We start from the raw sequence: 27663 nt of genomic DNA, 5'->3' as shown, positions 1-27663 counted from the left end.
CCTGCGCTGCTCTGGTTCGCCAGAAGTGGCTCAGTCATGCTGGCCACATGACCCGGAAGCTGTACGCCGGCTCCCCCGGCCAATAAAGCGAGATGAGCACCGCAATCCCAGAGTCGGTCACAACTGGACCTAATGGTCCCTTTACCTTTACCTTTACCTTTATACATTTTATGAAATACAAGAAATACAAATTTGTTGTGAGATGGGGCAACTTTTCCCCACACTGTGTCTGGACTGGCGATTTGATGTTTGTGTATTTATGTATTTGATGTTTATGTATTTGATGTTATACCGCTCGATTGCAGAAAAACGCACACCCTTCAAGGGCACTTCACTAGTTGCAAAGTTGGAAAAAGACCACAAGGGACATCTATAGTCCAACCACTGCAATGCAGCAATCGAACCCACGACCCTGAAATTAAGATACCCATGCTCTACCGACTGAGCTATCAGGCGTCTTTCATAAAATACTGGCAAACTTCGCCATAACCAGCAGCCACCGCCCCAGTCCAGCAGCAGGAGAAAGAAAGAACACAGCCTCTTTTTCCTAAGAACCCAGAAACATACAGACAACGAAAGGCTGCGCCTACTCTATTATTGTTGCTCTATATGCTGCCTAGGTAGGCGGGCTGACGGCGGCTCGCCTTCCGATTGGCCGCTGCGGCACAGAAGCGCTCCCTCGCGCACCGCCCGCCCCCTCCGTCCTGATTGGCGAGCCTCAAGCCCCGCCTCTTCAGGCGCTCGGCCTCAGAGCGATTGCGCGCAAAGCGGGGAGGGGCGGAGACAAGACGCGCATGCGCGCAAGCACGCACGCAGCGTAAGGCCCGAGGTTCGCTTTGCCGCCGCTTTCCGTCGAGCGCCTCCCTCAGCGAACCGGCGTTATGCTGCGGGCCTGTCACCGAGCGGGGAGCACAGCGGCTCAGGTGAGAGGAAGCAGAAAGGCGTGAGGGGGGAAACGAACGGGCGGCGGGAGCCTCCTCGCGCGCGTGACGGAGGCGAAGGGCGCCCGTGAACCCGCGCCTGGCCCGTGAGGAGGAGGGAAGTCCCGCGAAGGAGCCCATTGGCCACCCATATTGGGGTAGGGGTGGGGGCAGCCGGGGGCGTCGGCAGCCGGGACGACTCGCGTGGTTTGTCTTCTTTTCATGAATAAATCCAAGACTACATTTCCCATCATGCACTGCGGGACGCTTGTGCCTTGTCTCTATATTTCTACTCGTATCTCTAGCAAGTCTAACCGGGGCTTTCGTAGTTCTTCATTGCCTCAGAGGCGGGCGGAAGAGAGCGAAGCCATGAAACGCTCGTGAGAACGCGTGCTCACGTGCAGAGGCGGTGCTGTGGATGGGCGCTCCCAGTTGCCGTAGGGTCGCCACTGGAGAGAGGGCTGCTGGGTCTTGTAGGCTCCTTGGATGTCACCTCTAAACCCAGAAACAGGGCCTCCACGGGTTTCCCTCACTACTTCTTGGGGTTTTCACGTGAAGCAGCGAACTGGCTTCCAGGGGTGTGTCCTTTGGCAAGCAACGCTGATCCATTTTTAAAAAAAAAAGCCGGCAAGGCCCTTCTCATAGCTGGTAGAAGGACATGACCTTGCTTAAATTATTCTGTGTCCTAAAGATTACACTGTTTAATATCTGCGGCAAGTAGTGTGCTGGAAAGTCTGCTTCCTCATACCTACTAAGCAGGCTGTGGTGGCAGAAAACATTATGCACTTACTCTTTAGATGTTCGTTTGTTTTGCAGGCCACAGTGTCAAAAAGAGATTCTAGGGCTGCGCCTGGTTGCAGAGCAAGGCCTGGCTACCCCACCTTCTTCTGTCATTATCCATTTAGAGATCTTGAGACTACTATTCTAATTAATTAACTAGTAACAGTTTTGGAAAGCGTAGTGGCTTTGGAGCTTCATACATGCTGGGTTTTTCTTCAAAGCTTAAAATTATTTTTTTGCAATCAGGTATACCTACCATTTCTATCATGGAACTCAAGGTGGCTTTCAATGATAAAATATACAATGCAAACAGCCCGTGTTTATCATTTAAGAAGCAGCATCCAAAAATGCCTGTTGAAACAAAGTCTTGCTGGAAAGTGTGCAGCAGTTGGGCCAGATAAACTTCTGTCAGGGTAGGTTCTAGATTCTGGACAGCATAACAGCAGAAACAAAACAAAAGCCCAAAATTTTCTTGTGCACACCTACCACATTTCTAATGTTTGTGGGGGACCAGAGCAGGGCCTCAGAGGTAGATCTTAATGCCTGGGGAGTTTCCTTTCTGATGAGGTGATTATTGAACTAAACTGGTCCTGGACTTATGCCTTCAAAAGTTAACAATAATAATTGCACTTTGAATTGAGCCCGGAGACAAATTGGTAACCAGTAATCATTATAATATGGATCATTATAATCTCTCTCTCTCTCACACACACACACACACACACATTTTCTGCGGTAATGTGAATTCAGAGCACCTTATAAGCTTTAAGATAATGGTGAACAATAAAACCGTGTACCTGTATTAAAAGGGGAAAAAACACATGAAAAAAATGCATCCAAAAGAACAGCTTAAAGTGGTAGTGAAAAAAGACACAATAGCATACAGTGGTGCCCCGCAAGACGAATGCCTCGCAAGACGGAAAACCCGCAAGACGAAAGGGTTTTCCGTTTGCGAGTTGCTTCGCAAGACGAATTTCCCTATGGGCTTGCTTCGCAATAAGAAAGCCCATAGGGAAATCTCCAGGGACCTCTTTTAAATGCTGGCGGTGGGGAGCAAAGCCTTCCCCCCCCCCTCCGGCCTTCAGAAGAGGTCCAGGAAGGCCGGCGGGGGCCGAAAGGCTTTGCTCCCCACCACCAGCATTTTAAAAGCAGTCCGGGATAGCAGGGAAGCGCTTCCCGCTATCCCGGACGGCTTTTGAAGGCAGGCGGGGGGAGCAAAGACATTTGCCCCCGCCAGCCTTCAGAAGAGGTCGTGGACCTCTTCTGAAGGCCGGGGGGGGGGGCAAAAGTCTTTGCTCACCCCTGCCTGCCTTCCCGGGGGCTTTTAAATCGCCCCGGGACAGCGGAGAAGTCCTCCGCTGTCCCGGGGTTTTTAAAAATGCTGGGGGTGGGAAGAAAAGCCCTTGTCCCCCCCCAGCCTTCAGACAGACTGTCCCCGGACCTGGTCTGAAGGCGGTTTCCATAGGAACGCATTGATTGATTTTCAATGCATTCCTATGGGAAACCGTGCTTCGCAAGACGAAAAACTCGCAAGACGAAAAAACTTGTGGAACGAATTAATTTCGTCTTGCGAGGCACCACTGTACTTAAAACTTTCCAAGATGTAAGCCCTGCTGAATATAGTGTCATTAGCTGCTGAGTAAACATATGTAGGATTATGCCGATGAAGACCTTGCCATAAGAACACCCACTGATATCAGCCCTGTTTTTAACATTCTAAAAATGGACAGTGTGGTGTTCTATCAAGCAGTCAGGGTGCCACAATTGAAGAGCCCCACTTGCTCACTTATTCCTGCCCACTGAATTCTGATGTTTAGATTAGTGGAGCAAGAGCTTTGGTGGGTGTTCTTAAAGTGTTCTTTTTGTGAATCCTGTTAGAAAAGGAACTCGAAGATGAGGTTGGAATGGAGCCCCAGATTGCTTATTGCAGAGTTCTTTTTTATTTATTTAGAAAGAAAGAAGGCAAAAAGAGAAATTCAAAGAGACAGCTGTGAAAATGTCTGGGACTATGACCAAGGCTGTAATCCTATATGCGCTTAGTAGCAGTGAGTCCCATTGAGCATAATGGGTCTTGTGTCTGAATAAATATGCATGGGATTGTACTGTAAAACATAGCCAGTTTATACATACTTTGGTGTAACTCAAGTTAAATGTTAGTGGGACTTCGGTAAAAGTGCACGTGGCTGCATATGCCATTTTGTTGAATTTTCTGACCTTCTCTAGAAAGTACTCAAAATATGTTTTTAAACACTGTAAGTAACTTTCATATGTTTTGATCTTGCTGTTCAATGACAAAACAATCTTACCATCTGGTCTATAATCATTTGTACAGTTCAGCAGAGAGAGAAGTTCAGGCCTGTGCACTATAAAGTTGCATATAACTGAATGAATTGTAAAGTGAGATTATTGCATTTCTGTATTCTAGGTTTCTGGGGCACCATTGGGGTACATTGGGCTGGAAAATACAAGCTATTAAACAACAGAGCTTAGCATGCAGAGTAAAAGCCTTCACGCAAATTGACCAAATACTTTATTGTGTGACTATTTTGAAGCCATCAAAGTCTCACAACTATATGCCAATTCTGACCTTTTGAGCGTGGGTGTTCAAATTCTGGATGCCAATCTGTCTGGCATTTTCAAAATTATGTTTTCAATTGATGGAAACTCCTGAGCTAGGGTGTGTCATGGAACACAGACTTCCAGAGTTTTCCATTTTCTAACTTCACATATGGTTTTAATGAAGGTTTTGGGCATCTGTTCTTCCTGTGGAAAATCAGAGTTATGCCAACACTTTTAAAGCAGTATTACAGTACTGTGGGGATTTTTTTTTTAAAAAAAAGGTTTTTCCACAGAAAGATATTTGCTTGCTAGTGGCAAACCTTTTTAGATATATTAAAAATGATTGCCAGAATATCAGGGGCATGTGTGAATATTCTATATAACATTGCAGCAGCTCAGTGAAGGGAATTCTAATTTCAGTAAGTTGTTGCAGTTTTTAGCTAATTAAGTTTTAAAACTAACCTGTGTCTGACTGAATTTAATATTGCTATTAATATTTAGATGCCAATATTTACAACCCACAACCCTGCAAGCTTTTTGTGTGTGTGTCAATTTAGGTTCTGTAAACTGATTCCAATATTGCTTACGAGTGACTCAATTTATCAATCGTTTTGAAAGAGATCTCTTGAAATGAGATAATGTTATGTCATGATTGCAAGACTTCCTCTCAGTAGTAAATATGGTTCATAAGCTTTTTAAGATCGTGAAATGAGGGATAAAAGGTAATCTGCTTTGTATAATTTTCAGTTAGCGTGTCTGGATCTGAGGTTACAATATTTCATGATCTTGCAATGGAGTTAGTTAGATAAATACTGTATTCAGTTTGCTTAAGTGTATTAATGCAACTGTATCAGTAGTCACTTGCTTGGTTACCTGTGGCAAATAAAAATGGCTTCCAGATGACCAGACAAGGTACCGTAGTTTTATTAAATAACAAGAACATTAATGGTTGGTGTTCCTTCAGAGTGGGCCACAATTTTCTGTATGGGTATGTGTTGTCAGAAGGGATAATGAGATAATGTTATTTGCAAGTCTCCTCTTAACAAAAAGCAAAGCCGCAGCAACAGAACAATGATTCTGTGATTCTTTTTGAGCTACGTGGAATGGGTTTGAATGGAGCCATTGTCAATCACAAGTTTCTTCTTTTTCCTTTAGACTTGTCTGTGTGGCAGAAGTTCAGTCCGTCCATTACGTCTGGGTCGTGGATATGCTACATCTGGAGAATCTGGGTAGGTAGATCCATCATCTTTTTTTAAAAAATTAAATCCTCAGTGGGGTATTCCTTTTGCTAGATAAACCAGTGCCTAGCAAAGCATTTTTTGTTCATTGAGTCAAAAAAGTGAACAATAAATAAAGTGTGAGGCAGTCTTTTGCCACAGGTTCATGCCCCCTCCACATAGATCTGCCAAGGCCATTCTGCACATCATGTCACCAGCTGGTGTAGATGTGTGAAAGGAATTTATGTGTGGTAGCTAGATTGTGGAGCTGTGTGGCTTCTGCCCTGATCGTGCTTTGAAAGTGGCTGGATACAATACCATTATTATTTTAATTACATTTATTTATATCCTGTTCTTCCTCCCAAAGGAGCCCAATGTGTTAGAGAAAGCCCTTGGGCTTATTAAATGTACAAGGGTAAACTATTTATTTATTTATCTATTCAATTTATATACCACCCTTTATCAGAGGATCTCTGGGTGGTGTAATGGAATAGAAACTGTAATAAGATCTTCATCTTATTTACAACTGTCCTGTCTATCTAAGTGTCTTGTATTAAATCCCTTTCTGCATATCCTGCTTCATTCTCCTTAATTAAAGGGCCAACATTATTTTAATTGGCTTAGAAAATATTAGACAGCTGTAGCTCTAGGTACTGAACATCTGTAATCCTTGATGCTTTCTGACTTGTACTATAAATTTATTGTTATATATCAGCATGGATTTTCTTTTTAAACAGTGTCTCTGCAGGCAAAATCATAGGAGCCAGTGTTTTGTTTGTTGGTGGAGGAGTAGGCGGAACTATTTTATATGCTAAGTATGATCCACGCTTCCGAGAAAATGTAGAGAAGACCATCCCTTATTCCAGCAACGTCTTTGACATGGTACTGGGTCCTTCTTTTAGTATTCCAACACCAAAGAAGCCAGTAAGTTTCTATCCCCCCCCCCAATTTTTTTTATTAAGTTTTTCAAAATTGTGAATTTTGAATAAGTTTCTATCTTTGCTTTAATAACACACCTGTCATTTTTCCAATTCTTAAGTTGTGCTTTAGATTTTGCACACTTAATGCCACTGAGAAATCTAATTGATTAGAAAGCTGTCCTCAGGCTTCATAACCGTGATTCAGCTGCTGGGGTCAGAGTTCTTGTTGTAAGCTTTTCATGGGTGTACTAAAAGAGGCTGGGATTTCATGGGTTATGAAGATATACTGCCATCTTACTTAAAATGTATGCTGTTTAAAGCTGCGTTTGCACACTTCTATTCCTGATTCTTTTACTCCTATCAAAATATGTTGGTTAACTGCCACACTTTTATAGCATTATACACCTTTTCATTGGGATAAACTGGTCCTCGAATTGTCAGATTCCAGTTCTGAGAGAGTGCTTGCTTATTAGTTTCAGAGAAGACAGGTGCCTTCTTTTCCCCTTGTAGTCTCGTGTTGACAATGAGTGCCCTTTGTGAGTGCCTTCACATGTGCACACGACCTTTCAGTGTGTTGACATGCTGCGCATTGAAAGAGATAATCTAGCCTTGGGATATGCTGTCACTTTGAAATGTTGTTTCTCTTCTGCTGCTTTTCTTACACTGCCCCAAACTGCTTCTTCCATCTTGCGCAGGGTGGGATTGCTGGGAGTTGTAATTCTGCAACATCTGGAAGGCCACAAGTTATCCACCCCAGTCTAGGAGTTTTGCATATTTAAGTGGTATATCTGTCTTACATGCATTCTTCATAGTATGCAATTCACTGAGATTTCCCCCCCTACTCACAGATACAGTCGGGTCCATTGAAAATCTCCTCTGTAACAGAGGTAATGAAAGAATCTAAACAGCCTGCTGCCAAAATTGCAAAGAGTAAAACAGAGGAACCCTCAGCTGCTAGTGAGAAAAAAGAAGGTAAGATATGATATCTTATAAAAATATGCAGGAGGGGGCTGACTTGTTTATGAGCAATTTATGATTTGGAATTTGAAACTACAGTCATACCTTGGAAGTCAAACGGAATCCGTTTCGGACGTCCGTTCAACTTCCAAAAGTTTGAAAACCAAAGTGCAGCTTCTGATTGGCTGCAGGATTAAGGAATGTTCTTTTGCAACCTTTCCTTCCAAAAACTCACATACAGTTGCAAAATTTTGTGTTGTGTTCATATGGTGCAGAAAGCATGGCAATCTAAATTACTAAATTTTATATCTCACCCTTCCGCCGAAAGAAGCCAAGAAGGCAAACATCTGCAATAAAAATACAATTTAAAAAAACCACGTAAAACATTGTAAAAGCATTAAAAACTTTTAAAAACACAATGAAACATGTAACCAAATCATCAATCTAGATAAGCACACTGAAGCAAAAACGTTTTCAGCAGGCGTTTCTTCTTGACACCTGTATTAAATAATTCATCCTTCTACAGTATTGACTCAGTATAGAAAATGAGGCCTGTACTGGTGTAAAGACTCCTATATCACCACCATCCACGTATGGAACAATTGAGAGAGAAATAAGCCAGTTAATTTGGACATTCACTTTTAATTTATGCCCAGCCGATCTGATTATAGCCTGGTGAGATTGACATGTGCTTGGCAAAATTGGAAGAGTTGTGGTTAGCATGGCATTTATCTTCATTTGAGGTGGGAATGCCCACAGTTAGAAAGATTTCGCGATGAGATACTAAAGAGATCAGGATTGTAACTGGACAAACAACTGTTGAAACAGGAAAAAGAATGCTTTTTCATTGTTTTATCTGTGGGTGTGTGATTATAGTACTTATAGATTTGATATTCATACCTGTCACAGCCAGACATGTGATAAGATAACTGTGGAAGTGAAATAGAACCCCTACTGTAGTTCTTGGGTATAGTGAACTTTGGAAAATAGACACTGGGAAGCTTAGACATCAAATCCACATATTTGAAGGGCAAGTAGAATGGGATGTCTTTTTTGCAGAATGAAATTTTAAATTTTTCATGCAATTAGCCTGATAGTACAAGGATGATCCCAGCACCACATGACACATTTTGGAAAAGTAATTAATGATTGGAGTGTCCAAGAAGGTACGATCATCTCATGTTGTTTGCATATTCCTTAAACACCTCTGTCTGATGAATACGACACTGACGGTTTCCTTTTTCTATATTATACAGTTTATGCACTGGCAGAGAATATTATGTTCCTTTGGGTGCCATATAGTTCTTGCTGTTGTTTTTTGTTCATTGGTGTTGCCGTTTGACTCACGCAAACAATTGTGGTTCTGCATAAAGTTTTTCAAAAACCTCAAGAAAGAAGAGCAAGGACCAAATAAAAGCAGTAAAAGAGGCTCAGAATCTTCAAATTATTTCATTCTTTCAAAAGTTACTCCATTCAGATAGTATGTCAATTTATAAAAAATTTGTCATGGTTTTAATTTATGTTTGCATGTGGATAATTACAGCATGTTCAGAAGCGGCTCAGATAATTTCAGCAACAGGTGAAGCTGTTTCCGTTCCAGCTCCAGGCATGCAGGAGACAGAACAGAGCAAAAGTCACGCACCTCTTGAAGGAAAACACAAACCTCCTGACCTAGGTATTGTTTGTTTCTTTTTGCAAACTCCCAGCCTCTTTACTTTTGAAATTCTGAAAGAAGAGAACTTTGCAAAACTAGAGTTACATTGTGATGAATCCCTTCCATTGTTCCATTGTTCCCTCTGCTGGCCTTACCAAATTTTAATCAAGGTATATGAAGGAAAAGAGAATATATTTGTAAGTGATGATAGAATTCACCAGGGGTCCACATATTTTGACTGGCTTCAATAGTCTTGCCAGAATCTCTGTTATAAGGACCTTCCTCCTGCCCTTCAAACAGCCTTAATACAGTACATGTTTCTCTGGAAGAAAGTCGTTTTTCTTTGCCCAATAAAGCTTACTCCCAGGTCAGGAAGTGACTGTAGAGTTGAAACCACAGGTGTCTTCCTCATGCCTTGCCTCCATGAGATATTGAAGACAGTTTCTTCTCAGGTCCATATCTTGGAGATGGGAACAGACAGTCATTTTGGGCATTGACTAACCAGGGTGTCCTCAGCATCTTGGCTGCCCACCACAGTCAAGTCCAGTTTGCCTTCTGGGGCCAGAGGAAAACCCACCACCAAAATGGGCTGTTTCAGCATACTCCTCTACCTTGAAGTGGGCAGAGATTTTCTCTTTTGTTTCACTAAGCCCTTCAAAGTTCTGAATTGGTGCAGAGATGACCCCATTTTCGAAGCGAGAGAGGAAGGCTGGGGCTCTTTGTATGACACTTGTTAGAAGGTGAACAGAAATATGGAACATGGGTGGTTACGTTGTATTGTTAAGTTCTCACTGATTTCTGAATGTAATGTCCTGGCCAAGTGTATTGTCACCTTGATGAATTTATTATTGCTAGGTGGATTGGTTTAATCATGGAGCATGACCAGCCAAGAGATCAGCTTGTTGGCAAAAGACACTTCTAGAACACTGACCTCTCAGCTGTTTCTTAACAGTGAAATAGCTGCCTCGTGAACAAACTTCTATCAATCTTGGTTTTCAGTGTTTTATTAAAATGCAAACCTTTATACCTAGGTGAAAAACGTGTAAAAGAGAGGCCAGCTGATGAGGTTGCAGCTCGTCTTGCAAAGCAAGATAAAGAGGAACAAGCGAAGGTTTCTGGTATGTAGGCAAACAGTATACCTTGGCAGTTTCAAGTTCGGCTTGCTTTTCAGCTGCAAGAGTAGCTGTGTAATAAGGGTGGCTAGTTTTTTGAAGCTGAAAGCTGTTATCATAAAATTTCACTTTGCCCTGTCAGCTTCGTCTTGGCATGAAAATGATCTACCTGGGGAAGGGTATACTTTGCCCACATTTTCAGAAAAATCCTATGAAGAATGTCTGAGTTGTAGTAGTTTAAGCAGTTTGCTTTGGAGTGGAAGCGTCTCTAACCATTCTTCTGCTCTCCCAGAAACTTATTTTGGTGTATAGATTTACAAATTATTCAATTCCTGCTCTTAACTGCTATGTCATGTAAGCAGTGGAACCTGTTTTACAGTTTCACACCTTACATTCACTCGCAGCTTAGGCTCCGTGCAGTAATGCTTTCCCCCAGGTCTTTCAGTTGAAAGCCAATCAAAGCAAAAAAAGTCTTCAATTGTTTCTGGAAAGTGCAGATAGTGGGCACATGTCATATCTCAACAGGAATGCTGTTCCACAGAATAGGAGCAGCTGCACTGAAAGCTCTTATCCAGATTGCTGTAGAGTGGGTTTATCATACGTTTGGAACTTGTAGGAGACGTTCTCCTGCAGACTGCAATGACCTTGGTATACAGGAATAGCCTGTGATCATAATCTCAGCCCCTTCTTCATGTGCCTGCTCCATGAGAGGTCTGGAGGGTGGCAACCTGTGAACGGGCCTTTCCTGTGCTGGCTCCCCATTCGTACAATGCTCTCGCCAGGGAGGTTTGCCTACTGGTTTCATTACATATCTTTAGGCGCTAGGCAGAAATGTTCCTCTATAACCAGGCTTTTGTCTGATTAAAAAACCTGTGGCCTTTTTCAAAGTGTGGGAGTTTGTTTTTTTAATTTTGATTCTGCATTTTTATGCTGTAAGCTGCCCTGTGATCTTCAGATGAAGGGTTGTATATAGATTTAATCAAGAAAATACAGTAAATTATATGTTAGCTCCAGCATCTTGAACTTGGCTTAGTAGCAGATTGGGCAGCCAGTGCAAATCCTACAAGCTGGCAGTAGTTTGCCCCCAGAAGCAGCCTAGCTGCCATAATCTGAGCCAGCGGCGTGGACCAGACGCGTATGGGAAGAAGGAAATACAAAACCGTGCTATGCAAGATGAGAAGTGGACAAGCCAAATTGTTTTACTTCTTCTCTCACCAGCTCTTGCAGCGACCTTGGAAAGTGCTTTGAATGGCACTGCTCGTGCAACCGTGCATGCGATTACACTCCAGGAGGCTGCCGTGCAAGCTGTCAATCTTCATGCCCAGAAGTTAAGAGAGGCTATGGATAATTCTGAGGTGTGTGTGTTTGCTTAATTACTTTAATTACTGCGCTTTCAGCAATGGGGCCTCCCCCCCAGAAATGGGTTTTAATCCCCCCCAAAATGGGTTGTAATAAAAAAAAGGGACACACACTTCCGGGTTTGACGTGGTTGTAATCCAAAACGGTTGTAATCCAAAGTGGTTGCAAAACAAGGTACCACTGTACTTGGTTTCTTCAACTATATCTGAGAAGGTGACTCTCATGATACCTGGAAATTTTTACTCACTGATGGATGGATGGAGTTACCTGTTTCTGTATATACTGCTTCATCAGAGCATGATGTAGGTCTGATCTTCCTTTTCTGCTGCTTGTGTTAAATCGTGCAGACTTATTTTCTGCTTGTGTAGAGAAACGTTTGTAAAAATACATGTTGCACAACAAATTTGATGGCAAACTATAATCATTTTCCATGTTCTTTGTAAACGTGTAAAATTTGTCAGATGAGGAGGCATCTGATAGATTTTTGGCAGTTTGTGTAAGTGTGTGCTGGTTTCTAACAAGCAGTTAGAAACCTGAGAAATTGAGGATGATTGTGCATTTTGCTAGGTTCCAAGTGATAAAAAGGCGACTCAGTGGAGGACATTGGAGGAAGCATTGAAGGATCGTAGAAGAGCTGTGGATGAAGCTGCAGACGTCCTTTTAAAAGCCAAGTAAGATTTCTTAGCTGCAGCAGTAATCCGGTAGAAAGCAAACAATGGGATTTTATGAAATTAAGAAGATAAAAATAATAAAAACATGTTTAAATGTGACTAATAGAGCCTAATATGGGGCTATGCACGTAAAATAGCTTTTTATGCAGACATCAAGCTTGATGTTCAGTGGTTAGGAATGGTAGGCTCAGCCCTCACCCCAAAAGCACTCCCAAACATGCCATGGACTGACAGATTTTATATTTCACGTTTTTCTTTTAACAGACAGTGAATATTAATATAGCTAATTGGTGGCTTCTGATTCTGTTTAGAGAAGAATTGGAGAAAACGAAGGAAGTGATTGATGGTGCCAAGAAGTCTCAGATTCCTGGGGCCAAGCCTCACATCCAAGCTGCAGAAGAGAACCTTCGTCATATGATCGTTGATCTGGACAATGTGGTCAAAAAGGTAAACTTTGGCCAAATTAGCTTTAATGATTTCCAATTGAATGCTTATGAATATCCAGTTGGATGCTTATGAATATGATTTCCAGTTGTATGTTTATTCACATTATGAATATAACAGAGCACTTGAGTACTTGTGAGATTGTCTTTGGGATATCAGAGCATCTGAGAACTAACCCCATCTTCTAAACTGTTGTATTTGAACCATAAGGAAGTAGAGAGTGGCAAAAAAGTCTTATGACTTTTTTACGTTGGCAGAATCTGTGATATGAGTTGTACAGGGCTTGAGGCAATGATAGTCATTGGGTACAGCCAGTGCTCCCCTCCCCAAAAAAATGTTTGGGATACTCTCATTTTCCTACTCATATTGAAATACTGCCCCTCAATGAGGCCAAACTTAGATTCACAAAATGTTTAGGGGTATGTGTCCTCCCAGAAAAAAATCACTGGGTACAGCACATAAAGGCACAGCTATACTCAGAGATGGCACTAAAGTGGTGCCTCGCAAGACGAAATTAATCTGTTCTGTGAGGCTCTTCGTATAGTGGTTTTTTCGTCTTGCGTAGCAAGCCCATTGACAGCTTAGCGGATTAGCGCTATTAGCGGCTTAGCGGATCAACTGATAAGCGGCTTAGCTGCTTAGAAAAAGGGGGGAAAGGGGAAAAAACCCACAGGAACTCGCAAGACATTTTCGTCTTGCGAAGCAAGCCCATAGGGAAATTCGTTTTGCGAAGCGCCTCCAAAACGGAAATCCCTTTCGTCTAGCAGGTTTTCCGTCTTGCGAGGCGTTCGTCTTGCGGGGCACCACTGTATGCTGATTTTTCTTGGCCTCAAGCCTAAGATTCAGGGAACCTTTTTGAGTACAGGCAACCTCTCATTTATGCATGTTCAATATGTGCGCAACTGCACATACGTATTGCGCCGAATTTGGAAGCGACCTCAAAAGGGGTGTGGTGGGGGCAGAACAGGGTGTTTGCAGAATTTTTCAATTATATTTCATATATACGCAATTTCACTTGAATGTGTGGTGCCTTGGAATTTAACTTCTGGGTAAATTGGGAGTTACCTGTATTTGCTCAGCTCTTTGTCACTCTCCTTAGGATATTTCAAAATCAATGTTGTAGGCTGTGGTTTTTACGGCTGCTTGCTAATGAAGTATTAATGACCACTTGTGCTCAGGCACAGTAGCTCTCAGTGCATGTGTCTCTTAAGCTGCTGGAAACAGGAGAGACTGCATCTCTTTTTAGAACTGCTCTTTGTGATTTAACTTAGTAAGCTTGTTCAGGTAATCTGTTTATTAAGCTGAGAACAGCACAAGCCTTTTGCCTGTGCATGGAGCCGCTTTGCTCCTTCCTCTGCACCAAAGAAGTAGGAAGCCTCTAATTAACCGTAACCCCCCCATTCACCCAAATTGGAAAAACCATGGTTACCAACTTTGGAAGAAGCTAATAGTAAACCTTAGTTGAATATCCTGGCTTGTTCAGAAGCCAGTAATCATTGTTTCCTGGTTTGGATGAAATGGAAAAATGTGGCTAATTTTGAATTTCCTGGTTTTTTTACTGCCAAATATATGCAGGCAAGACATGTGCCAATTTTGCTTTAGCTGCTCTTATTTTGTAACTTTTAAAAAATGTGTTTTGGTTCTGATTTTTGTAATGTACCAAACAAAGTAAAAATGTTTAAACCAATGAACCAGTTAGTGGCTGTGCAGTAATTCAATGTCCCTGTTCCTTATCTCCTCTGTCTTCAAGAGGGATAAAATGTCTGCCTGTATAGGCTTTCTGTTGAAATGTGATTCCTCTGCCTTTCTTTTATTAGATTCCGTATGCAATGCAAATGTAGTTGTCCTAGTTTAGGTCTTTCAAGTTAAAAAATATCAAATATTTTGTTTCTGCTCTGAACATTAAGTACATTCAGATGAGTATATTGTATAAAAGCCCTTGCAACTACTCCTCCCTGCTTTAACTATATGCTTTTACAATTAGACCTTTGCCCTAATTTCCAGCTGTGTATGTAATGCAGTGACTTCTGGTGTCTGCAAAGAGTGGTTAATGAATTCGAATGAGTATTAGACTATTACAGTGGTACCTCGGGTTAAGTACAGTGGTGCCTCGCAAGACGAAAAGAATTCGTTCCGCGATTCTCTTCGTCTAGCGGTTTTTTCGTCTTGCGAAGCAAGCCCATTGACAGCTTAGCGGATTAGTGCTAGAGCTGTCAAGCGGCTTATCAGCGGAACAGCTGATAAGCGGCTTTGCGGCTTAGGAAAAGGGCGAAAAAAGAAAAAAAAAAAAACCCCGCCGGGGGACGCAAGATTTTTTCGTCTTGTGAAGCAACCCCATAGGGAAATTCGTTTTGCGAAGCGCCTCCAAAACGGAAAACCCTTTCGTCTAGCGGGTTTTTCGTCTTGCGAGGCGTTCGTCTTGCGGGGCACCACTGTACTTAATTCGTTCTGGAGGTCCGTTCTTAACCTGAAACTGTTCTTAACCTGAAGCACCACTTTAGCTAATGGGGCCTCCTGCTGCCACCGCACCACCAGAGCACGATTTCTGTTCTCACCCTGAAGCAAAGTTCTTAACCTGAGGTACTATTTTTGGGTAGTGGAGTCTGTAACCTGAAGCATATGTAACCCGAGGTACCACTGTATTTCATTTTTAATCTTCATTGTCTTGCCAGCTAGAAATATTTGCAGTGCCTGCCTTAAGAATTTTTTCCTTTTCTCTATTTATTCCTTAGGTGCAAGCAGCCCAGTCAGAAGCTAAAATAGTAACTCAGTACCATGAACTTGTAACCAAAGCAAGAGAAGAATTTCAGAAAGAGCTTGATAGTGTTACTCCAGAAGTTCAGTCTGGTTGGAAGGGACTAAGTAAGTAATATGTTTAGTTGTCGTCCTGACCATCTCTACTGGTACGCCAAAGTTTAGAGCACTAAATAAAACTTTCATTGATTTCCCAATTTGGCCCAGGAGCCCATTCCTCACAAAACACACCTAACATAATATGTGATGTCAGGTGTGGGGGCAGGTACAGACAGTTACAAAGGAACAATTAGGAACTTAAAGGGAGCTCTTGATTGTTCCTTTGCAAGCAGGGCTCTCTTGTCACTTTGCTCAACTATATTATAGTGGTCCTTGTTTGGGAACTTACGGGTTTGGTGCACACATAAATTGGGCATGGCTCAAACGTTTGCTGCCTTATATATTTGAGCTTTTAATAAGCAGAGGGGGTTGGGGTCAAAAATTAAAATGGGGAAAAGCTAAAAGCATTTAAAAACCATAAATTAGAAGTAAGAGAAAAAGTGTGTTCGTTAACCAAGATAAAGTCTGATTGTTTTACAGAAAAAACAAGAGAGGCGGGATATGTACATTTCCTTAATAAATAGAACACATTTCTGTTGGAACAGTAGTTATGAGAGTTTGTTACCTTCGCTCTCCTCTCATCTAAGTATTTAATAGAAAGAGGGTAAAGGAATAACTGATAAACTTATGTCTGAATAACACATTTGAAGGGAGTGTGTGCCTGTGCTCTCAGTTTATCTGAATTGGGACACTAAGTTGTACCTCCTCAGAAGGGAGTATAATAATATATTCAAGGTGGGTATCAGCATGCACACTCTAGCACTGTTTGCACTTTTTAAAAGTGCATGAAATCTGGGCTTTTTGAGTTTGGTGGGGTCTGATAAAGCTTTTCTGAAGGACAGAAGACCTTGGGGGCGGGGGAAACACCAGGCGCCCTTCGCCCTCTCCAATTAATGGCTGTAATTAACTTAGATTATTGTAAGCCTCCACACTTCAGCATGGCCCAGATGGTTTTATGAAATGAACCATTCTATGCTGTACTTTCAAGTATACTCTTTATTAATGATTGAATTGTCTGCTTGCATCTGTGCTCTTCCACTCCTGCATGCTTCTAACGGCTCGTTGATCTGCTTCTGTGGACATGCTTTAATTTTTCCAAACCTTCATTTTCTCTTGCAGAGATAACTGATATCGGTGAGTTCTTTTCTCATTTCTGCTTTCTGTAAACGCTGTGTGCCTTGTGCATTTCTTCTTGGGAATGGGATGGCAAGTACATGTATCCAAGTTGCTTCAATTGTTTGGCTTTTTACTTCTAAGAGTAACTAGAGGCTCTAGTTTGGTGTGTTACTAAAAAGAAGATGATCTGTTTTGACAGTCACAAGGCTGTGAGTGTAGATAATCATCAGTGCACCTCTAGTTATATGTGATGGTGGCCTGAGTAAAAACATATCCCTAAGCTGTCCGCAGATGACTGTTTTACAGATAGCTGGAATGTAGGACTGAACGTAAAAAACGGTCACTGTTAGACCTATGCCACCAACCTTCATTCCCTTTGAGAAAATCTACTATAGCAGAAGAGTCGGCTATTAAAGCCCCAAGAGCAAAACATCTGTTTCTGCTTACACCAACCCCTCTGTAGACTAAGCAAATTGACCAGTGGGGAGCATGTTGCAGTTAATACCCATCTTGCATATCACGCATGCACATACTACACAAATACTATGCATCGAGTGGTTCATGCTTCTCAAAGTTAAGTTATAGCTGACATTGGAGAGAGGCTTGCTTAGGATAAACTAGATACTTGTGTGCTGTAAGAACCTCCAATATCAAACCAGTTTTAACATGAATGCATTTGCCGGCAGACTTCATCCTTTATATTCAGCCCAAAATATTTGCTGCAATATTCTTTTCAGCTATTCCAGTGTTTCATTTAGCTCTTTTTACTTCTTAACATTATTGTTTTAACGGTAGTTGGTTGACTCCATGAGACCATTCAGAAATCCCTGATTTAAGCTCCCTCCACTAATGCAATTTTTGTCCTTTCTTTTTCACATGAATTCACAAAGCCCACAGTATATGCTATGTTTTTTTGTTTTGTTTTGCTTGAGATGATCTTTGGGTAAGAAAATACACTTGTAAAGAATATTTTTGCTTTTCTCTGATTAGGTCAGTGGGCATCACTTTTTTCCTCCTTTCTTTTAATACTAGTCCCAGGCCCCAGAAGGAATCCTGAAATTTTAGACTCAATACAGATGACGTCCTGCTTCTAGGAATAATAATAATAATAATAATAATAATAATAATAATAATAATAGATTATTTATACCCCGCCCATCTGGCTGAGTTTCCCCAGCCACACTGGGCAGCTCCCAATCAAGTGTTAAAAACAATACAGCATTAAATATTAAAAACTTCCCTGAACAGGGCTGCCTTCAGATGTCTTTTGAAGATAGGATAGCTGCTTATTTCCTTCACATCTGAGGGGAGGGTGTTCCACAGGGCGGGTGCCACCACCGAGAAAGCCCTCTGTCTGGTTCCCTGTACGACACTGTACTATAATGAGATATATATATATATATATATGCTTTCGTAGATTTTCACGGGTACAGGAATGCAGGTTTTGGTGTCCTCGGGTGTCTTCCCGTGTAAAAGTTGGGGTGTCTAGGCGACGTTTCGACGAGGTCTCACTCGTCATCTTCAGGCTGGAGCTTTCGGCTTCTTGTTACTGGAACAGAGCGGGATCTCAATGTTTGAGTTCCTATAAATACTGTAGAGGGGGTGTGGTGTCTAGCCTCCAATGTTCTGGGCAGAGAGGAAGTTCCCAGGCTAGTGTGCCTTTTCTTCTTTTGTTCCTTAATTACTTGAGAGATACCTTGAGTGATTTCTTGAGTGATATCCTGAGTACCACTTAGGTGGGTCATTAGGTGTGGATTAGTTGCTAAAGTCTTTGTGTCTTGACCTCTTGAACTTTGTGAAGAGTTTTCCTGAGAAGATGGCTGTATTGCACTTAGTTGTGCTTTGGCTTGGCTTCGTGTATAGGGGCGAGCTGTGGTTTTGTGGCTTGTGTCAGCCAGATCTGTGTAGGGATTGCAGGGGGGTGCAGCATCCGGAGGTGCCACCATGGATTGGCTACTGGATGGTGTCAGTAATTCATCTGTGGAGAGGGTCTGGGTTTGGGTCTGGTGTGGTTGATTGGTGTTGGCGTTCTGTGTGCCTCTGGATCTGGTGTCAGTTTTTGTGGGGAGGGCTAATTTCCAGATGTCTGGCAAGCGGGATGTGTCGTCACGCTTGTTCATGTTGTGAGGGTGTTTCTCTATCTCGATGGCTTCCATGATTATTCTCTTGTGGTGATGTTCCGTGTTAAAGAGCAATTTGGAATCTGCAAAATTAATTTCGTGTCCTGTTTCTTTCATGTGTTGGAAAAGAGAGGAAGTTTTTTCTTCTTTTTTGACGGCATTCTTGTGTTCTGCGATACGTGCATTTATTCGTCTGTTTGTTTGTCCAATGTACGTGGCTGGGCAGACTTTGCAGGGTATTTCATAGATCCCTTGGTTTTCCAACTGGATTTTATCCTTGGGGTTTCTGAGGATATTGGCTATTTTTTGGTTGGTGCAAAAGGCTGTTTTGATATTGTGTTTATGGAGGATTTTGCTAATTTTATCTGTAGTGCCCTTGTTCTCTCTGCCCAGAACATTGGAGGCTAGACACCACACCCCCTCTACAGTATTTATAGGAACTCAAACATTGAGATCCCGCTCTGTTCCAGTAACAAGAAGCCGAAAGCTCCAGCCTGAAGATGACGAGTGAGACCTCGTCGAAACGTCGCCTAGACACCCCAACTTTTACACGGGAAGACACCCGAGGACACCAAAACCTGCATATATATATATATATATATATATATATATATATATATATATATAAAAACTATAATGAGATAAGCTTAATTTGGTGAACATTTTCTTTGAAAAGCACAGAAACCCCTCTTGGGTTTCATTCCTGACAGCTTTCTTTTGAATGAACAGCATTATCCTGTGTTCTGAACCAAGGGGAATATGCAGTCATATTTGACCAGTCACATCAGTTTAAAATATTATCTATTACCTGCTTTGCCCATGCAAATAATTAGATTATAAAGGTCTGGTGTCCTTTTTACAGTTTGCTGTATCTAACCGTCTTCTCTCTTCAGCTGGCAAGCTGACAACAGACGACTTGAACTCTCTCATTGCTCATGCTCACCGACGTATAGACCAACTCAACAAGGAGCTGGTGGAGTTGAGAGTCCGAGAACAGCAGCACATTGAGACAGCCCTGGAAAAGCAGAAACTGGAAGATAAAAAAGCTTTTGAGTCAGCGGTGGCAAAGGCACTAGAACGTCATAAGAGTGAAATCCAAACTGAACAGGAAAAGAAGGTAAGCACTGTTCTTATTTTCCAGTCTTGTTGTGATCATTCTCTGGGCGTGTACGCATGCAGCTGCACACACAATGTTTTTAGTCGTTTGAAAGGGAAGAACACAGAACGTTAATTCTGCTGAGTAATATGACCAGATGTCCGTACAGCTTTGTACACTGTGGATCTGGTTCTCAATAGGTTTTTAGTACATACTTTCAGTTACTCGGTTGCACTGCCCAGGGACCCACCTTAGACACAAGATCCATCTACCAGCAGACACAGTCAAGGGAAGCATTTGGACCAATTAATAAGTGGAGCTGGCTGCAGCAACCGAGACAGCTAAGCAGTTGCTGTGATGTGGGTTGTTCAGAAATAAGGTGCAGTTCCTGGCAAATTTATGGGAAAAGGCCATTCTTTGTGCATCATCAAACCAGTATGACCATGCACCCATCTAAAAACTCCTTTTAACTGTCTTCTTCAGTCACTAATACGTCTTGTAAAAATCCTGAAAAAGCTGCTCCTTTAAGAAAATAATGTGCCTACATTTTATTGTAAAAGAAGGAAATATAAGAAAGTGCTCAACAGGTTTTTTTGGTATGCACTCCCTTTAACCTGCCCAGCGTATTCGCAGTGAGACACCTTTTTTTCGCTTTTGTGACTTTTTCAATTAGACTTCGGAGGACAGATTCATTTTAAGCCTGTTTCACTTTCAAAAGCACTCTTAGCTCTTTTTTTAAAAAAATGATATTTTATTAGATTTTCACACGAAAAAAGATTACAAAGACAACAACAAAAATTAAACACAAAAAGAAAAAATTATACAAAACTTACAAAAGCCTAAAATTCAACTCAAAAAACAAGACAGAAATAAAAAATTAAAGGTAAAGGATAAAAAGTAAAAAAGTAAAAAGAAAAATAAAATCCCTCCTTTCAAATTCCCGACGTTCTTTCACTTATTTTCCTGACTTCCTCCCACCTCCCTCTTTGTATTCCATTTTAAAAAATTGTTCAGCAAATTCACCCTTATTGTTCAGACCTTAATTTTTTATATTGAGCTCATTGATTTTTTCTTATCCTCTTAATCCTAAAAATTATTGAATTTACACCATGTTTGACTTTTTGCTAAAGCCAATTATTCCTTTCCATCATCTCTTATTATTTCATTAGTATTACACTAATTCCATAAATATAATTTTTTTACAAAAAGCATTTCTCGTTCTAAGTTTATCCAACGTCCCTTTTTCTGCTTCCGGATAGTGTCAGTCCTTATATCATTATATATTCTCAGTCCGGTGTTCTAATATCTGAGGCCCTCAGGTCACTTCTGAGCCCCCTCTGCGAGTTTTCTTGTTTCTGTTTGTAGTTGCATACATCCTTATTCCCCATTGGGTTCTTTCACATTTTCTTCTCTTTCTCTTTAGGGAGCCAATCTCCGGGGAGTTCCGTATAGTAAGATTCTTGATTTCCTTTCATCCAATTGTCCCATTCCCCGGTGATGTACACCCCATCATTTAACTTGTAATCCAAAAAACAGTTGTTCCAGAAATAATCTTCCACTTGTTTCACAGTTCCACCAGAGATAAAACATTTCTTAAATCCAAAATTTGGCCAGTGTCCTCCAAGTTCCATTTCCCAATGTTGCAACTTTTGGTCATGTAGGACTTGAAGTCTCTTTATCTTTTGAGGTGCATTCACAACCTCTTCCATCTTTCTCTGCCCTCGCACTTGCTCTGTTAGGTCAGCTTCCTGAGTAGATTGATGTGGAGTTTCTGTAACTACATTTCCCGTTGGCACCTCCTTGCTGACTGCAGCTGTTATATAAACCATCTGTTGATTCATCAGGGAGACTTTCTCATCCAGCTGAAGCAGCACATCATATATTTTGTCCAGAGTAAATAAAACTCCCTTTGTCATTTTGTCAAGGTCAGGGATCTAGTCCCACGGTCTCCCAGTTACAATGTTCTCTTTGTAGCTTGTAGCAAACACACTGGCAAGCTACCTCTAGGGGGTGTAGTTACTTTTTAGCATCCATTTTTAAAATGTAACCCCGAAAGGAAAAGATTACTTTTAATTCTCCGATATTTTGTTTCCTTTCAACGTAAGACACACAGGCAGAGGGGAGCATTAGAGTTGTTTTTTCCCTTTTTCCAATTCTATCTCTCGATTTTTCTATAGTCAGGTTACAGGCATCACCGACGATTTCTTTCCTGTCACTCCGTCCCCAGATTAGGGACAATGGAAGCTTACTTTCTTAACATGCTCTCAGCAGGATTTAAAAGTCAAAATTCCCCCCCCCCCCTTTCCTCCTGCTGGCTGAGGGGGTTGATGAGTAAAAATGAAGGAAATTCCCAGCTGTCAATTTACCCGGCTTTTAGCTTGTAAGATCTTTGCTTTATACTTTATACAAGAAACGGGAAGCGGACTTCCTGTTTACACTTTCCCGTCTCGGTTCAAATTCAAAAATATTTTTTAAGTCCAAAAGTTTCAATTATCCTACTCGCGGGTTGTTGTTTAAAGTCCGAATTGTCACAGAAAAAAGGACAGCGCTCTCCGACATCGGCTGTGCAGCTTCGCTCCACAGAAGTAGCGATTGACTCTCAGCACCACGTCAACCCCCGTCTCGCTCCGGAGCCCTTAATAGAGTTCCTTTGCTAAACGGGGGGGGCGCAAACGGTGCCCGCCGAGTCCCACGACTGCCGGCTTCTTCCGCCTGCGGTTTTTGAAAGGGTCCCCGCTTCGCTGCAGCGGTAAGACCCGATTTCTGTGGGGCTGTCTCCCTCTGGATCAGAGGGAGTCCGCCATTATCGGAGGCGCCACCTCCGGAAGTCCTCTTAGCTCTTTTTAAATATGGGGAAGGCAGTCAGAAATTTCAAAATGGTTGTTGTGGCAACAAGTTCAGCAATGTATTAGTTCACGTGACACAGCATTGTTTACTAGGGTTTTGTAGGTCTCTTAGGGAATAGGTCTCATTTCTTAGATAAAATTGCTGTTTGTCCAATGGCTCAGGTATGGGTATCTGTTCCTGTAAAATCAGCTAATTACATTGGCCCCTAATAGGCTACAAAATGGTGACTGCTAGTGACTTTTTGGCAGGTTGAAGAAGCCAGAGAAGTAATGGAGACTGAAATGAGGACTCAGCTCCGCCGGCAGGCTGCTGCACATGCTGATCACTTGAGAGATGTGCTCAAAATCCAAGAGCAAGAACTCAAGCTGCAATTTGACCAGGTGGGGTTTGTGATATGATTGTGAAGCGTCCGTTGGCTTTGAGTGTAGCATTTTGCTTCACTATAGTCTCAAAAGACTTGCCTTATTAATGTATTTTTAATGCATTTTTAATCTTTTGTTGGAAGCTGCCCAGAGTGGCTGGGGAAACCCAGCCAGATGGGCAGGGTATAATATTATTATTATTATTATTATTATTATTATTATTATTATTATTATTATTTATTGCCTTCTTAAAATCTTGATCCCAGCCATAATAATGCCATTGATCTAAGCTGAAGTTGTTTCTATGTAAGTGCTTAAGGTTGTGCATTTGTGGATTTATTTCCGCTGACCTCAGCTAATACATGATTTAATTCCAAGTACATGTGGGACAATATGTTTTATTACATACTTGATGTCCTAAATCCGATTCTAGGCACAAAGGTGGCAAGAATTCTTTGTTGTAGCGTGGCTTTTTTTTTTCTCCATCAGGACAGGCTCTATCATAAATCATTTTAAATATTAATGGAAAAATGACGGTTTTTTTGATGCTACAAAGTACATCAAATAGGCACTAAAAATCTGACATCTTTAGAAATGGTTCTTAAGAAGATGATCGCTGGTGTAGCAGCGTTTGAAGCTCCCATTGTTCTAGGCGCATTTTGCGACAGGGAATTTCTTTAATGTGAGCAGTTTCTGAGCTCCGGGCACAGTATTGCACTTAAAATTTCAGAAAACTGCCACTGCTGGAAGTAAAGAGGACCTTTTCCTGCCTCCTCTTCCAGCCACTCTCTGAAGACTGGAGAAGGGACCCTCATAATAATATTAAGTGGGCGGGCAGTGGAAGTATGTTTTTTGCAGTCTTACAATGAGAACTAGACCATGTGAAAAATGAACATAAGATTTTAGCTGCAGTTCATTCATTTTCAGCTTTGTATTGTTATAAAAGAGTGCACCTAGACACTCCATTGTGGCGCCCATAACCTAGGTTTAAGGTGCTGTTTAGCTCCTAGCTTTCATATCTCAGTTTCTAACACTGTGGTGTACTCGCCTTGGGAAGATGATAGTGTTCATGAAAGCTTATTTTGATACTGTGTTTGGTTTCAGGACTTGTCGGAAAAACTCAGTGAACAAGAAATGCAGTATAAACGCCTTACTCAGGAACAGCTTGACAATTTCACTCTGGACATCAACACAGCCTATGCCAGGCTGAGAGGAATTGAGCAGGCCGTTGAAAGTGAGTATGGGAAAACTGACAGGAGTGTTGCTGTCTGGCTAATTTCGTTTTCTGATTGAGTAACCCTGGTCTAGGGACGCGGGTGGCGCTGTGGGTTAAACCACAGAGCCTAGGACTTGCCGATCAGAAGGTCACCGGTTCGAATCCCCAAGACGGGGTGAGCTCCCGTTGCTCGGTCCCTGCTCCTGCCAACCTAGCAGTTCGAAAGCACATCAAAGTGCAAGTAGATAAATAGGTACCACTCCGGTGGGAAGGTAAACGGCATTTCTGTGTGCTGCTCTGGTTCGCCAGAAGCGGCTTAGTTATACTGGCCACATGACCTGGAAGCTGTACGCTGGCTCCCTTGGCCAGTAAAGCGAGATGAGCGCCGCAACCCCAGAGTCGGCCACGACTGGACCTAATGGTCAGGGGTCCCTTTACCTTTAACCCTGATCTATCATACTAGCTCCAAGCATGCCAATATGCCCTGGAACCTGGTGTGGTTGGTTGGAATGGTGAGAGACAGTCCCTGCAGCTGATCTCTTTGTCGTGCACAAAGAGGCAGATGCTACCACTTGCACGGATTGTGGGAACAAATTGTGATCTCCCTCTGCTTCATGTGCGGCTCTCTGCTCCTGATGGTATTCAACTACAGTGGTACATCGGGTTAAGAACTTAATTCGTTCTGGAGGTCCGTTCTTAACCTGAAACTGTTCTTAACCTGAAGCACCATTTAGCTAATGGGGCCTCCCGCTGTGCCGCCGCCACACAATTTCTGTTCTAATCCTGAAGCAAAGTTCTTAACCCGAGGTACTATTTCTGGGTTAGTGGAGTCTGTAACCAGAAGCGTCTGTAACCCGAGATACGGTAGTACCATTACATTATTAAATTCAGAATATATACAGTGGTACCTCGGGTTACATATGCTTCAGGTTACAGACGATGAGAACAGAAATCGTGTGGCGGCGCAGCAGCAGGAGGCCCCCATTAGCTAAAGTGGTACCTCAGGTTAAGAACAGTTTCAGGTTAAGAATGGACCTCCAGAACGAATTTTACTGAATACACCACTGACCTTATTGGACCTAACTTGCTAATTTCAGAGGGTCTGCTCCACACCAAAATTCTGGCATGACCCTTTGTGAATTGGGAGCGGACTGAAGGCCTTTGCAACGATGTGATACACTCAAGCTGAAAATGCTAGACCTGGATAACTCTGGTTCTTTTTCATTGTATGTGATGTATTTAGGGGAGGCCTCAAGAGTTACTGTATTTTTTGCCCTATAGGGCGCACCGGCCCATAGGGCGCACTTAGGTTTTTTTTTGGGGGGGGGGAATAAAGAAAAAAAAAATTTCCCCCCTGGCGTGGGGCTGGGGAAGCCCGAGCTTCCCCAGCCCCCAGAACAGGCTGCTATCCACAAGCGTGGGGCGACCGGCGGGAACTCCCACGGGCTCCCAAGGCTTGCGGATAGCTTCCTGAAGCCTGCATTCGCCCCATAGGACGCACACAACATTTCCACTTCATTTTTGGAGGGGAAAAGTGCGTCCTATAGGGCGAAAAATACGGTAATCTCCAGCCACTAAAGAGAGAATTGCCAGACCAAATCAGCAAAGGCTCAGTTACAGATAGGTAGCCGTGTTGGTCTGCCATAGTCAAAACAAAAAAAAATTCCTTCCAGTAGCACCTTAAAGACCAACTAAGTTAGTTCTTGGTATGAGCTTTCGTGTGCATGCACACTTCTTCAGATACCAATGGCTCAGGCACACTTTCCTCCTCTTCTCTATGACAGCAAAGGCTCAGGCACACTTTCCGCCTCTTCTCTATGACAGAATGTGGTGGGAAGGTGCTTCCCTTCTGTAGATAACATCCATAGGTCAATTTGGAAAGGCCAGATCTCAATAGATGTTTTGCTTGTTCCTGCAGGCTGCCAAATGACCAGTCTGCACAGCAGGATTTGCCAACCTGGTTCCCCCAGGCTTTGGACTAGAACTCCCATCAGCCACAGACAGGTTGGCGGAGCCTGCTATACATAAACAGCTTTAAGCAAACTAAGGCCCACCTTAATTTGAGAGCTGGTGCAGTGCATGGGATATGAAATTTGAGTTGTGATGTCACTGGCTCAGGTGTATCCTGTTGCAAGCCATCATTCTGTCCGAGCCATGCACTGAAGTACAGTGGTACCTCGGGTTACAGACTCTGCTAACCCAGAAATAGTGCTTCAGGTTAAGAACTTTGCTTCAGGATGAGAACAGAAATTGTGCTCCGGCGGTGTGGCGGCAGCGGGAGGCCCCATTAGCTAAAGTGGTGCTTCAGGTTAAGAACAGACCTCCAGAACGAATTAAGTACTTAACCCGAGGTACCACTGTACTGATCTCACCCTACAAAGTTACTTCTGTTGGGGTTCTTGAGCTAATGTATGAGCCACTTAATCACTGTTTACAAGTGGACTTGCTGTTAAGCCACTGTGGGATTTTATGTTACAGGCCATGCTGTTGCTGAGGAGGAAGCCAGGAAGGCCCATCAGCTGTGGCTTTCGGTTGAAGCTCTGAAGCAAAGTATGAAAACTGCTTCTGGAGACAGCCCCACCGAGCCCCTGGAGAGTGCAGTAGAAGCCATCCAGGCCAGCTGTTCTGACAACACGTTCACCCAGGCCTTAACAGCTGCGCTTCCGCGGGAATCGCTCAGTCGAGGAGTGTACACAGAAGAGGCACTAAGGGCACGCTTCCACACTGTCCAAAAGCTGGCGAAGAGGGTGGCCTTGATAGACGAAACGAGAAACAGCTTGTATCAATACTTCCTCTCTTACCTCCAATCCCTTCTCCTCATGCACCCTCAGCAGCTGAAGCCGCCTTCTGAGCTAGGCCCCGAAGACCTGGACACATTTAAGTTGCTCTCTTACGCATCCTATTGCATCGAACACGGAGACCTGGAGCTGGCAGCTAAGTTTGTCAATCAGTTGAAAGGGGAATCCAGGAGAGTGGCTCAGGACTGGCTGAATGAAGCTCGGATGACGCTAGAGGCAAAACAAGTGGTGGATATCCTGACTGCCTATGCCACTGCTGTGGGTTTAGGAACAACTCAGGTGGACTGATGCAGATGAGCTATGCAAGGCTACCGTGTCTTCAGAACCACACAAATGCAAGATTCGTTAACAGTGCCGGGGAGGAAACCAAAGGTTTAGATCTAGGAGGTTTGGAAACCGTACCAGAGTTGTGATGTCACTTGGCAAGACGTGGTGTTCTGTCTCTAGTTTTCTTCTCACTTAGCACCGGTTGCATTTGTATCTCCCCTCCCCCCCCCCCCTCAGCCATTTATCATGTCTGGAATGTTTTTTTGCAACTTGCATAACAAAAATTTAAGTTTCCAGGTAACTGATCAGGCTTGTCAGCCAACCAAAATAATGTTTATAACCTCTATTACTGATTCACCCACTTGGTGCACTTAAATAAATGGTGTTAAACCCAC

At 42.6% G+C, this 27663-nt stretch overlaps 1 protein-coding gene across 2 annotated transcripts; it reads left to right on the top strand.

The window, feature by feature from the left end:
• The first annotated feature begins 694 nt into the window (after nt 1-694).
• Nucleotides 695-27663, top strand: IMMT (inner membrane mitochondrial protein). Of its 2 annotated transcripts, XM_083709335.1 has the most exons (15): nt 695-923; nt 5415-5488; nt 6214-6400; nt 7245-7368; nt 8897-9028; nt 10039-10125; nt 11338-11474; nt 12046-12149; nt 12461-12596; nt 15326-15455; nt 16566-16580; nt 19576-19799; nt 22874-23005; nt 24092-24221; nt 26682-27663. In XM_083709335.1, the coding sequence occupies exons 1-15, from the start codon at nt 882-884 to the stop codon at nt 27287-27289; spliced, it is 2262 nt and encodes a 753-aa protein (XP_083565461.1). In that variant the 5' UTR covers nt 695-881; the 3' UTR covers nt 27290-27663. The 2 variants fall into 2 exon arrangements, with proteins under 2 accessions (XP_083565461.1, XP_083565462.1); XM_083709336.1 differs by lacking the exon at nt 16566-16580.

Source organism: Podarcis gaigeae (genome assembly GCF_964106915.1).
Source record: "Podarcis gaigeae genome assembly, chromosome: 13".
NCBI lineage: Eukaryota > Metazoa > Chordata > Lepidosauria > Squamata > Lacertidae > Podarcis > Podarcis gaigeae.
Note: the sequence above shows the minus strand (reverse complement) of the source record. Positions and strands in the feature narration are given on the sequence as shown.